At 45.5% G+C, this 12,821-nt stretch overlaps 1 protein-coding gene across 1 annotated transcript in view; it reads right to left on the bottom strand.

The window, feature by feature from the left end:
- Positions 1-5,154: 5,154 nt before the first annotated feature.
- The window catches only part of SYCP1 (synaptonemal complex protein 1), a 1,202,159-nt gene continuing 1,194,492 nt past the window's right edge, over positions 5,155-12,821 (bottom strand). The window contains exons 10-11 of the mRNA XM_069633416.1: positions 6,449-6,535; positions 5,155-6,366 (exon numbers count right to left, since the gene is read on the bottom strand). Of these exons, the coding sequence (XP_069489517.1) occupies positions 6,223-6,366; positions 6,449-6,535 (231 nt within the window). The 3' untranslated portion in view covers positions 5,155-6,222. The remainder of the gene's footprint in view (positions 6,367-6,448; positions 6,536-12,821) is intronic.

Below are 12,821 nucleotides of genomic sequence, written 5' to 3'. Positions count from 1 at the left end.
ATCGCTCCTATGAACTGGAGTCTCTGCGATGGTATCATTTGTGACCTCTTTAAATTGAGGGAGAAGCCCAGTCTGTGAAGGAAGTGGCACACGTGATTTAGCTGGATCTGAGCTTGCTCCGGAGAAACAGCCCTGATCAGCCAATCGTCCAGGTAGGGGTAGACGTGAATCCCTTCCCTCCTTAGACTTGCAGCCACAACCGACATTAACTTGGTGAAGACCCTCGGGGCGGAGGTCAGCCCAAATGGCAGCACTCGAAATTGATAGTGAGAGTTGCCAATTGCGAACCTCAGGTATTTCCTGTGTTTGAGATGGATAGGCACATTGAAATAAGCGTCCTGAAGGTCCAGAGATACCAACCAGTCCTGGAACTGAAAGGCCTGGAGGATCTGAGAAAGAGTGACCATCTTGAATTTGTCTTTTCTGAGGAATTTGTTCAATTCTCGCAAGTCCAAGATGGGTCTCAGTCCTCCGTCTTTCTTCGGAATGAGAAAGTAAGGGAAGTACCAGCCCTTGTTCCTCTCCGCTACAGGTAGCGGTTCTATGGCACCTTTCTCTAGCAGGTCCAAAATTTCCTGCAAGAGGAGCGGATCTGGAGCTTTCTGAGAGCTGATCCCCGGTGGATGACTCTGAGGTATACGTAGGAAAGGCAGGCAGTAACCTTGGGCGACTGTTTCCAATGCCCAAGCATCTGACGTGATAGCCTGCCATACCGTCAGATGTTGAGTCAACCTGCCTCCTACAGGTGTCCTGTGAGGGGAGTCCTCAGAGTGGTTTTGGGGCGGCTGATGGAGATGCCGATGGTAAAGAGGCACCTGCTGTTGCTGCGGCTTTAGAATATCTACCCCGTCCACCTCGGGTAGTTCTTCTTTAACCCCTTTGAGCCGGTCGTCCTCTACCTCTTCCGAATGCGGAGTAGAAGCGAAAGGACTTGCCCCTCGCAGAGGTTCTTGTGGGACGAAAAGGAGTCTGACGGATTGCAGCTCCTAGGGATTTTGCTGCAGCTTTTGAAGTTTGCAGTTTCTCTAAACTGTCATCCGCCTTTTTCCCGAACAAAGAAGAGCCATCGAATGGCATGTTCAAGAGCCTGGCTTGCACATCTGGGGCAAAACCCGACTTTCTCAACCAAGCGAATCTCCTGGTTGATGTACTTGCCGCCGTTGCTCTGCTGATACTGTCAGCCGAATCAATGCCCGTCTGGAGGGATTCGCACATAGCGTCTTTACCGTCCTGTACAATATTCAGGAACGCATCCCTTTCTTCTCCCTCCGGGATGCAGTCAGCCGCTGTAGAAGCACACTCCCAAAGTGTATGGCTGAACCTAGCAAGGGTGCAAGTAGCATTAACAGACTTTAACGCCATGCTACATGCTGAAAAGACTTTCTTTGCCATAGCATCATATTTGTTATCGTCCCCGTCCTGTGGGACTGTAGGATAAGCCGTCTTGACATCGGTAGAGGATGCTGCTTGTACCACCAGACTTTCTGGGGATGGGTGTTTAGACAAAAACTCTGGGTCTGTGGAAGATACCCTGTACTTTGTAGACAGTTTTTTATTTACTGCTGGTATTACATCTGGGGTTTCCCAGTTTGTCATGATCTTTCTCTGAAGAGCTTTATGAAAGGGCACCACAGGATCCTCTTGTGGGCCTTTGTCAAGAATATCCGTGAGGTCATCTTGTTGGAAAGATTGTGAAGGTGCAGACCACCCCATGAACTCTGTAATCCTGGCCATTAAGGCTCTGTAGGGGGTTTCAGCATGCTCCCCCGGGTCTGGCTTAGCAAACTCCACCTCAGGGGAAGTGTCTAACCCACTTGCCTCATGTAAAGAATCATGAAGATCCTTTAATCTGCGCCCTTCAGAGGAAAATTCCTCTCTAACTGGGGTTACAGGTCCCTGTAACTCAAATGTGTCTGGTTCAGACAATTCACCCTCTTCTAAAATTGAGGATATAGTTCTCAATTGTTCTGAACTCATACAGGGAGTAAATCCCATTTCCAAGGCAGAGGGTGCCGAACTTGTCATTATTGGCCTCGAAAGCGTCGATGTCGTCGACGCCGACGTCTAAGGCTTCGAGCGTGGTGTCGAAAACAGAGGTGGAGGCCTCGAGGACCTCGACAGAATTGGAATTCTACTCGACAATATCGAAGCCATCGACGTCGAGGGCCTGGGGATAGTCACTGGATGAGTGGTAACCGTGACTTTTCTTGGCGTCGACGCCGGTGTCGAGGCCGGCGTCGAGTCGACAGACCCGTGTGTCGAAGGTCCCCTCGACAACCGCGTCGAAGACATCGACCTCGACGTCGACGGGACCTTCGTCGACGGCGTCGACGGAACCTTCGAGGAAGGTTTGGAGGTCATAGTCCTGCTCGAGGGTTTGAAACGCGCTCGAGAGGTTTCTTTCGCCGGGTAATGCGACTCGCGGCGTTTTTGACCTTCGGGTCTTTCGACCAGAGCATCGCTCTCGGCAGTCTTCGAGGGGGTCGAGGCCGCTTTCTCGAAGACGCTCATCATATTCTTTCGGAATTCCTCCCATTCAGCCCGGGAACTATGTTTCGTGGGGCAAGGGATTCTTTTTGGCGAAACAGAGGAAGAGGAAGACGGAGAAGGGGATCTTCGACGTCTCCTCTTCGAGTGCTTCGATCTCGAGGAGTGATGAGACCCACTCCGAGACCTGGAGCGCGAATGGTGACGAGGAGACGAATGTCTCGACTTCGTCAACGAAGAAGAAGCTTTAAAAGTCTTACCTTTCTCCAGCTTCCCCCTACGCTCCTTCAGGGCCTTAGCTGTCATGGACATACAGTCCTCGCATTCCGAACAATGGTGTTCAGCTCCCAAGCACCACAGACAAATTCTGTGAGGATCGGTCAACGACATCTTTTTCCCACAATCTCGACATTTTTTGAAGCCGGATCGAGGAGTTGTCGGTTCCGACGAGGAAGCCATCGAGTACGGATCGAATAACTCGAGGTAAATAGGATTAATCTGACTAAGAACTGAGCAACGGTATTCCGAGGCACCGAGTAAGCGCGGAAAAACGGAACTGAGCAACGGACGCTGCGCGCGGCCTTTATAGGCAGGATGACGTCGAACGTCGATACGGCGGCTGTCGAGGGACATCGACTCGAAGGACGTCGACGCGCAGCGCCCTCTAGAGAAAAAAAAAAAATTCCGAGGCCAGCAGAGCTGGAAGGAGATATCTAAGATGAGGAATACGTCGGAGGACACAATCCCTTAGAAAGAACATGATAGATGGTACGAAAGAGAATGTGAGGGGGACAATCCAAGTGACCGAACGAAAGAAAGGGTGAGTGAAGACCAAGAATGGTAGTGAAGGAGAACCAAGAGACTGCATAAGAGGGAGAGCCAAGAGAATGGTAGGGATAAAGGGAACAAACTAAACAAAATGTAAAGTCAAGCTGGGAGGAAAAGGAGTGATCAAAAAGGAACAGGAAGGAGTGACAAAGGCAGAGGGCACTAAATTGTAAGGGAATGAAGGTGAAACGTGACCAAGAATGGAAGAGGGAATGTCAGAACACAAAGACTGTCAAAGAGTGAGCATGAGTACAGACAAGACATCCAAAGAAGGGAAAGCGGAAAGGGTGACAGAACAGTGGAGGGGCAGAAAGAACAGAGGAGGGAGTGTGAAGAATTTAGAGGCAGGGGAAAGTGAGTGGTGAGGGATAATAGAGGTATTAATAAAATGGAAAATAGTTAATAAATAAAAAGAATCCAAAATGTAAAATACATATGTTCTGAGCGAGCCCATTTAATGCTGTGCAAATTCCATCCTCAGTGATCAGGCTTTGGATCTTTTACATTAGAAACATATGCTCCCTCCCAACCACCTGCAATCTGAGACAATTAGTTTGATGAACTGGCTTCAGCCCCTCTTCATTCATCCTGCTACCGATTCAATTCTCCTGCTGTTATCCTCGTTGGTATGCATTTTCACCCTCCTACCAAACCAAATGTCATGTTGACCTCAAAAGCAATCCCCTAAAAAACATCCAAGCTTGCAGTCTCCTTCAAGGCTAAACAGATTTAGTGGTATGCATGTGAGTGGGTGAAGGTGGCATCTTGCCATGCTGTTACCCACAGCCAAACCCTTGGTAAGGTCCAGCTAACCCCATGACTAGGAATAGGTGGGGGCAGGAGGGCATCTGGAAAACAAATTCTTAAGAGTGAGTTGGCATAAAAACATGTGAAGACGATTTCCCTATGATGAAGCTAAAGGTTAAGCTGTTGTGCTCAACTTTTAGATAGCCCACGCCTCTCATGATTAGCATATTTGTTAAACTAAACAGCCTCTGAATTGTGCTAAAAGATCCATCCAATGGGCCAAAAGAAGTTGAAAGGCCCATTCACCCTCCTGGGTGCAAAGGAAGTGGGGGTTCAAAGGCGCAATGGGTTTAATGGCTCCCACTCACTACCAGCTGTCAAAACTACTGCCCAGCCCACACAAAACCTTGAAGCTAGCTTTGCCCCTGCTTACATGAGAGGGCTTTTAATTTGTTCACTCTGCGTGCAGATGCTATTGCAACTAAGAATACAGTTTTGCATGTGAGGAGCCTGAGCGGGGAAGAGTGTAGTTACTCAAGTTCTGAGGTGGGAGTTTGAATGAGCCAATCATCCAAGATGGGAAATGCCTCAATCCATTCACTCCAGAGATACGCAGATACCACAGATAACAACAGCTTGGTGAAAACATTTGGGGCTGACGAAAGTGAAAAGGGTAGGACAGAAAACTTCAGGTACTTCATCTGGTCGGGATGGATTAATACATGGAAGTATCCCCCATGAAGGTCCAGCGATACCAGACACTAACCATCTAGGTTATGGTGACCACATTCAATTTGCCCTTGCACATGTACAAATTCAGCAGCCTAATTTCCATGATGTGATGCAGGCCCCTATTTTTTTTTTAGGCACTGTAAAAAACAAGAAGTAACAACTTACTCTCCCAAAGGCGGGCACAGCTCTATCACGTAGCTGAATCCACTCCAACAGGAGAAATGTACACCAGTGAAAGTCCATCTTCACTTTTCTATAAAAACTACAGCCTATTTTTCGAGCAGGTAATTCTGTTTGCAAGTCTACTCGAAATCAATTAATTTTACTTTGGAGAAATTAACTGACAAATTAAACTCAATAATAAGTCAGAATGTTTATTATTCCACACAAGATAACATAACAAATAGGATTTATAACTTTGTTTTTACTTATTCTCGAATCTTTTGTTTTCCTGAATATGAACTACCTATGACAGAGGGACTTTACCATAAGTACAGCTGTAATGCATGCAGAGCATTTATAGATAATCGAACATATTGGTGTTAATATTATCATGAAAAACTGAAAAAAAACACATTTTCTATGTTTGTGCTTTACTGCCGAATGATGATTAAAGCATTCCCATTAAGTTGTGTAAATTACTATGTAAGATGTACAGTCTACAGTTGTGTTGTGACGACCAAGGTCATGCCTAGCGTTCCAAAATAAAATTAGGAATTTTCCATATCTGATATTTGAAAATGTTCTGTAACTAACATTACTTGTTAATACTACTTGACAAGAAAGAACATTGAAACTTTTTTCTAATTTTATATAGCTCTTAAACCGCAAATAACTAATTAACTCTTCTCTGACACTAATCATTTGCACACTTAAATTACAATTGATTATCATACCATCCTCTATGAAAGGAAAGTCTGCTGCTTGACATAGAAACATATTCTTTCATAAAGGCACAACAGAGTAACTTTGTCTCCAGACGCATTTTAAATTCAATGGCTCTCAACTCAAAAAGACAAGAAACGTACACTTATGCATGCAGGTATCACCCAATGATAACACCCAAGGGACTACTAGCAAGAAAAATGTGGGTTCTGGTAATGTGGTCATTATGGTGTGAATTGGATGCAGCATATAAAAGCACATTGATAGAACTCTCCTGATACAGAAGGAAATACTGATGTGATTGTCAACTGATTAAAAATGAAAGATGACCTGTTATGGAAATTAACAGTTTTCATCTGAAATAAGTATCTTGTAGAGTCATTCATATTCATAACACTTTATACAGTACGCGTACACCATGAACAAAAAGCGATAGGGTTTAAAATACAACTTCCTGGATAGATACAATGCTGCAGTAGAAACTTGATATAAAACAACCCTACACAGTTCATATACGCTTATGAAAATGAATTGATTTTTACATTAATTGAACAATTTTTCAGCAGCTTTCATTTTTTTCTTTCTGTCCATGTTAGCTACCGCAGACCAGCCAGCTTCTCTCATTTTTCTTACAGCTGCACGCTTTATTGCACTACCAGGGGATTTTAAGGTTGATGCTGTATAGACCTAAGAGACAAATTTGTCATTTTTGAAATTGTACTTTCAAACATTCTTTCTTCGTGTGTTTGATGTGAAGCTTTATGTATACCTTTTTGGGTGTCTCAGCGAAGGTTTGAGCACCTTGAGAATGATCCACATACAGCTTGTTGACTATTTCATCTTCCATAACCATGCTCTTAAAGAAATAAAGACATATTTTAAAAGCTTGCATTTATACTTTATTCATAGTGCCAGGACTCCAACACAGTTTTGATTTATAGCACTTGGCATATGCTGTACATTTTCATTAGACTTGTGGCTAAAGGAACAGGGCAAATGGGTTATTCTAAGAGCAGATGTAAGTATTGCAAAACACATATACTCATCAAGTGATGTTGAGCTGTACTTGAATTGAATCTTAAGTGGGGGGACAGGACATTAATTCTGGTTATAAACAATGGGCAATTTACAAAAAAATACTCAATGAGCAAATTGGCATTTTTGAGAGACAAACATCAAAATAATGCAGGGGCAGAGTTATGCATTTGTTTGTGATGAATTGATAAGGATCTAATTACTGGCTAGTGGTACCGCTAAGATTATATTTGTCTTCAGATCCTCATTGATTCCTTGCTACTCACATCAAAATGTTGGTATTCAACACAATTCAGAGAGCCTAACTATAATATTCATATATTTTAGCATTGCTGAACTTATCTGTCAGTTTCATCCTTTTCATGCTGTATTGTGTTTATGTTTTTAATTCATTCTTAGAATAGCCAATATTTGTTGATTTGATAGAGTTATTAGCTCAAGTAACATATTAATGAATGCTTGTTCACAAGGTTAAACCTAACCATACACACATATATACCATGTCAACTATGAGAAATTCATACATTATCCATTTCAAAGTACAAGCTATGATAACGATAACATATAACTATTTAATAAAGATAAGAATGCTTTCAAATGCAAGTGAATTCCATGAAAACGTTTAGCTGCATTACAGACCCAATAGGTACTTTGGGTGTCATCCACGACACAGCACACACATTATCAATTTTATTGGGGCATACAAGGTAACAACCGTTCCTCAACTTTGCATGAGAAAGCCGACATAACCTTCATCGCTGCCTGATAAATTACATTCTATCCTATAAGGAGCAGAAGAATATGTAAGCAAATATTGCTGTGGTTCATGATCCAATTGTTTGTCACTATATTTATAATAGAGTTCAACATTTTTCAGACACCACAAGTCATCAGCAAATTTCCTCTTACATCTGTCCACACGTGTAGCATTTGTTTTACAATAAAATTTACAAGAGTGATACAATTCAATCAATACGATTACGTATGGTTATTAATATTGGGCACAGTTGGTCATGCCTCATAACCTTTACAAATCCAACATCACACTGTGAGTTTGCAACTCTTGTGTATCAATTTGTATGATAAATTATTAAAATACTTATAAAGCAAAACCATGAACTATTAAACCCATCGTATCTAAACATTTACCAACCCTTGTTTTTGACCATTGCTAAAAATAAAATGTTGACTCCTCAGAATACCATTCAACACTTTTGAAAGCATATTCCATCAAGTGCATTATATTAGCTGCCATGATTTATCAGGCCTTCAAGTTATCACTGCCATAAAGTTATTAAAGTTGCTCACTGTAGTAACTAGAGTACTCAAAGTCATTAATCTTTTTTCTTCCATCCTTGTGCGTGTCTCCCAGGATGGGGACGGTACCTGAACTTTTGGCAGCGAAAAAATGAGCTTCTCTTTAAATTTAGCATTGGGCGCGGCCCGGACGTGGGAACGCCCCTGTGACCCTCCCCTCTGGCGCCTCACCTCGGTCCCCTTTTTACACATCGGACGGTTTTGATACCTGGCTATGCTGAATATTTTAGCCCCTGGCATACAACCAGGGGAAGGTGGGTGAGACATATGGAGGAAAAGGGATTAAGGACTACGGGTACTCTAGTCACCACAGTGAGCAACTTAATTGCTCATATGTCCCGCCCCTTTTCCTCCATCCTTGTGGGTGATTCCACTGAATAAGACCATAGGGTGGAGCTGTGACAACCTGCCTCATACTTAAAAAGCGAAAAGGTTCTTCAGAACCACCGGACCGAATTCTGCATCCCTCCTGGAGCTGGTATCCAGGGAATAGTGCTTACAGAACGCACACGGAGTGGCCCAAGTAGCCGTCCTGTTGATGACTTCCCTGACTGCCGCAGCCTTTGCTCTGACCGCATGGGCCCGGATCCCTGCGGGAACCGCCTTACCCATGGCTGTGTAAGCCTCTGAGATGGCCTGGATCTTCCAACGGGCAATAGAAGCTTTGGATTGGAAGCCTGGGTGTTGAGAGATGAGCACCAAAGGTGATGAACAATGCCTCAGACCTCCGGAAAGATTTCATCCGGGAGAGATAGAACTTGAGTACTCTCTTTAGGTCTAAGGAATGCAAAGTCCTTCCAGGATCAGACTGGGGGTTCGGCAAGAACACTGGAAGGCAGATTTCCTGATTTAAATGGAATGGAGAGACCACCTTGGGCAAGACGTTTGGAGTGCGCAAGAGGACTATATCGTTGTGGAAAGTGTTGAAGGGGTCACATGAGGACAGGGCAGATTGATATGGAGGAGGACCTCCTTCCTGGACCATGTGCCATGAATCGAGTATCCCTCCAGGATAGCCCACTATCCTGAGAGGGAGGAAGCTGTTGTCACTACCAGAGTGGGCCCTGGCAGGGTGAAGCGGGCTACCAGTGCCACATTGCAGTGCAACAGCCACCAGTGAAGATCCAGAAGGATCTAGGTAAGGATCCAACAACTCATGAAACAAGGCTTCCAGCTGTCTGTGAAGAGAGCCAGCCGCCCCCCTACAGGCGAGCTGTGTTCCCTGACTGTTAAGTCATTGCTTTTTTGGCATCTGAGGTGGGAGCGGAGCAGAGGGAATGGAAAAATCCCTGCAATGTCCTCTGCTGCTTTCTCCTGTGGTCGCTGGGGGACCTGTCTGCCTGCTGCATACCCCAGTTGCTCAACCGCTTGAAGCCACTGAAGGAGAGGGGTTTGAAGTCGGGCCTCTCCTGGGTCTGAGGGAAGGACTGTTGCCCTGGTTTGGTCAGGATGGCTAATTACTTAGAAGTGTGCATAGAGGTATGTTTTTCGTCAGCTCATCATCGGTGGATGAATGGAAAAGGTCCGACCCTTCAAAAGGAAGGTCTAGAATCCTCTTCTGCAAATCCGAGAAGGAGAAATTACTTTCCTTAATGTTCTTTCTATGGATTCTTCTTGTGCAGATTCCTCACCTGATAGATATCCTCATTCAGCTCTGCTGCTCGGAAACCTTCCGACAGGGAGCGTAGTGGACCTCAAATCGGCTGTTTATGTTCAATCCGTCTGGCTTGGTCCTCAATCGTCAGCTCCGGTGGTGACGTTGCGTGTCATATATATACACCACGTCGCTACGCCTCATACCTCTGTTGCCCATTTTTTCCCTGTGCTTGAATGCTGCAGAGCAAAACGATAGGAGACAAGGCTAACCAGCCCTGAAAAACTTGACAAGGGGAAAAATCCCTAAGAGGTGAAAAACAGCTTTGAATAAAGCTCCCAAGAATTAGAAATGAAAAAGATATTTTATTTTTATTTTGAAAGACAAGCGACTTCCCAGATAGGAGCAGTCACCTCAGAGCCATCACCAGGCATCCCTTTGCTTATACAGATGTGCCAAGCCATAAGAACTTTCTGAGTGGGGATGGATGGGAAGGACTCTACAGGAGAAGAATCTATAGAAAGAACATTACAGTAAGTAATTTTCACCTTCAATGGATTGCTTTTCTCCCGCAGATTCCTCATCTGATAGACTCCCCAAGCAGTTAGGATCACAGAGGTGGGCAGAAAGTGTTACAGTAGCAGATTTTGCAGAACTGTCCTACCAAAATGTGCATCAGCCCTGCGGGCAACTTCCAGACAATAGTGCCTGGTGAATGTGTGCAAGGATGACCATGTGGCCGTTTGACAAATGTCTCTAATGGGAGCCCCCCATGCAAGGCCGTTGAAGCTGAGACCCCTATTGTCGAGTGTGCCTTGATGCTGGAAGGAAGCTCCCTGCCTGCAGGCGTGTGGCATTCCGCGATGCAAAGGATGAACCTGCTTTGTTACAGCTAGACCTTTACAGGACATTGAATGGGCCACGAACAGCTGTTCAGATTTCCGGAACTCAGACGTCTTAGCAACATAATAGCTTAAAGTTTGTTTGGGGTCGAAGCAATGGAACCGCTTCCCTTCCTTAGAGGGGTGTGGTAGAGGATAGAAGACCAGTAGGTGTATGGACTGGAGTGACTAACGTAGTCCTAGTCCATAGTCCCCTTTCCTCCATCCTGTATGGGGCGTCCCTCGCAAGGGACAGGAACGGAACCTCTTTTCCACCAGAAAAAGACATTTCTCCATTCAATGTACTGGTGCAGGGGTGCGGCCCCGGGAGCGCAGGCTCCCTTAACCCCACCCACCGGCGCCACACCTCAGTCCCCTTTTCACCCTTTGGCTTAACAACCTTACTGGTTTTATTATAGGGGGATGGATGGTGGGATGTATGGAGGAAAGAGGATTATGGACTGGGAGTATGTTAGTCACTCCGGTGAGTAACACTTAATTACTCCCACATCCCGTCCCCGTTCCTCCATCCTGTATGGGCGATTACTACTGACACTACGCCCTGAGGAGGAGAGCCGGACCCTCTAGGCAAATAGATTACGCTGATCACCTGCCAGGGAACGTGGCACTACAACGCGACTGCGGTCGCCTTGGCTCTTACTGCATGTGCATGCATGCCCTGCGGTGGATCCTTACGTTGCACTTTGTATGCCACCTGGATCTCTGTTGTCATCCATCAAGATATGGATGCTTTGGAGGCTTGCTGCCTAGGCCTAGAGCCTCCAAATGTTACAAACAGAGCATCTGTCTTGCGGATGCCCTTCATTCTGTCCAGATAGAATTTCAACGTTCTCCTGGCATCCAGGCAGTGGAGCGTTTTCTCTGCATCTTCCTTGGGGTCCAGGAAGAATGTTGGGAGCACAATCTCCTCGTTGATAAGAAAGGATGACACCACCGTTGGAACGAACTTGAGGTGCGTGCGCAGCACAACCATGTCTTTATGAAATCTAGTGTATTGTTCTGAGGCGACTAACGCCTGGATCTCACTCACTCTGCAAGCTGACGTAACACCAACCAGAAGAGCTGTCTTCAGAGTGACCAACCTAATGTCTGCTGTGGCCATGGGTTCAAATGGTTTATGGGCACTTAGCACTACATTAAGATCCCAAATTGGATGCAGCCGTTTTACCGGGGGGTAAAGCCTATTCAGGCCTGTCAGGTTTTTTTTTTACTATGGGATTGGCCAAAGACAGTATAAGAGAGTCGGAGTTCCTGTATGGCCAATGGCAGCCAGGTATGTTAGGCATGTATCCACATAGAAGTTAAGATGGATTTCTAAACTCTGACCTGGTGGGCAGAAGTTTAGGAGGCCACCCTTGGTTTAATGAAACAGAGGAACTTTCTCGACAAGCCAGACCAATCTAGGTAGCTTGGCAGGTGGTCAAAGTCTCAGAAACGGTGAGAGTGATCGGAAGCCCACAATGAGCACAGACAGCAACAAACCACAAATTATTCTTAGACAATTGTATGTCACATAGAGTGTCCCATAAGGACAAGCCTGCTTCTGGTAAGGAGGAGGAGGGTAAAAAGCACAAGGGGGGATCTGCAAAATCTGATTCTCAAAAGGGCCTCAAAAAGTTTAAAAAGGGTAGGTCACCTGAGAACAGTCAGAGTAGTGGGAGTAACCCTCCCAAGCATAGCTCAGGTTACAGTAAGCCTCGCTATGTGCACAGATCCAGTGGATCCTGTGTGGCTTGTGGAGCAAGTGACTATGTGAAGGGGGACCCCAGATGTAAGGTCAAAACCTTGGGGGTCCACTCTGAGTCTGGCCTTCCCCTCCTATGAGGAGGAAGAAACTATCACAGGGGAATCCTTCTCCTCAGATTCCTTCCCCACTGGGATAGAACCTGGGGTAGTCTTAGTTTCCCTGGGCTCCTGGGAGCCAGGAGTTTCAGAAGCTTATGCTAGAATACTTGACAGCATCAAGCACTACTTTAAAAACAGTGTGCTAATCAATGGAGTTGATACTCCTGTCCTTAGGGATAGTGCAGTCAGTAGAACTGTGGTGGATGCCACACTGGTCAACCAGGAGGAGCTTGCCAGAGCTCCCCTGATGCCCACCAAGTTAGCTGATATCCCCCCTCTCAAGTTCCCAGTAATACGAGTCAATCTGACTATTAATGTACAGTAGTAAGGATTCCTCTGTGTGTTCAGAGACAAGTCCCAGGAAAAGTCCTGCTGGGAAATGACCTCAGAGATGTAAGGCTTGTGGGGGATACAGCAGAGAGACCACGCACAGGGTCAGAAACAAGAGC

The sequence above is a fragment of the Ambystoma mexicanum genome, chromosome 13 (genome assembly GCF_040938575.1).
Source record: "Ambystoma mexicanum isolate Mex_15411 chromosome 13, UKY_AmexF1_1, whole genome shotgun sequence".
Lineage (NCBI taxonomy): Eukaryota > Metazoa > Chordata > Amphibia > Caudata > Ambystomatidae > Ambystoma > Ambystoma mexicanum.
Note: the sequence above shows the minus strand (reverse complement) of the source record. Positions and strands in the feature narration are given on the sequence as shown.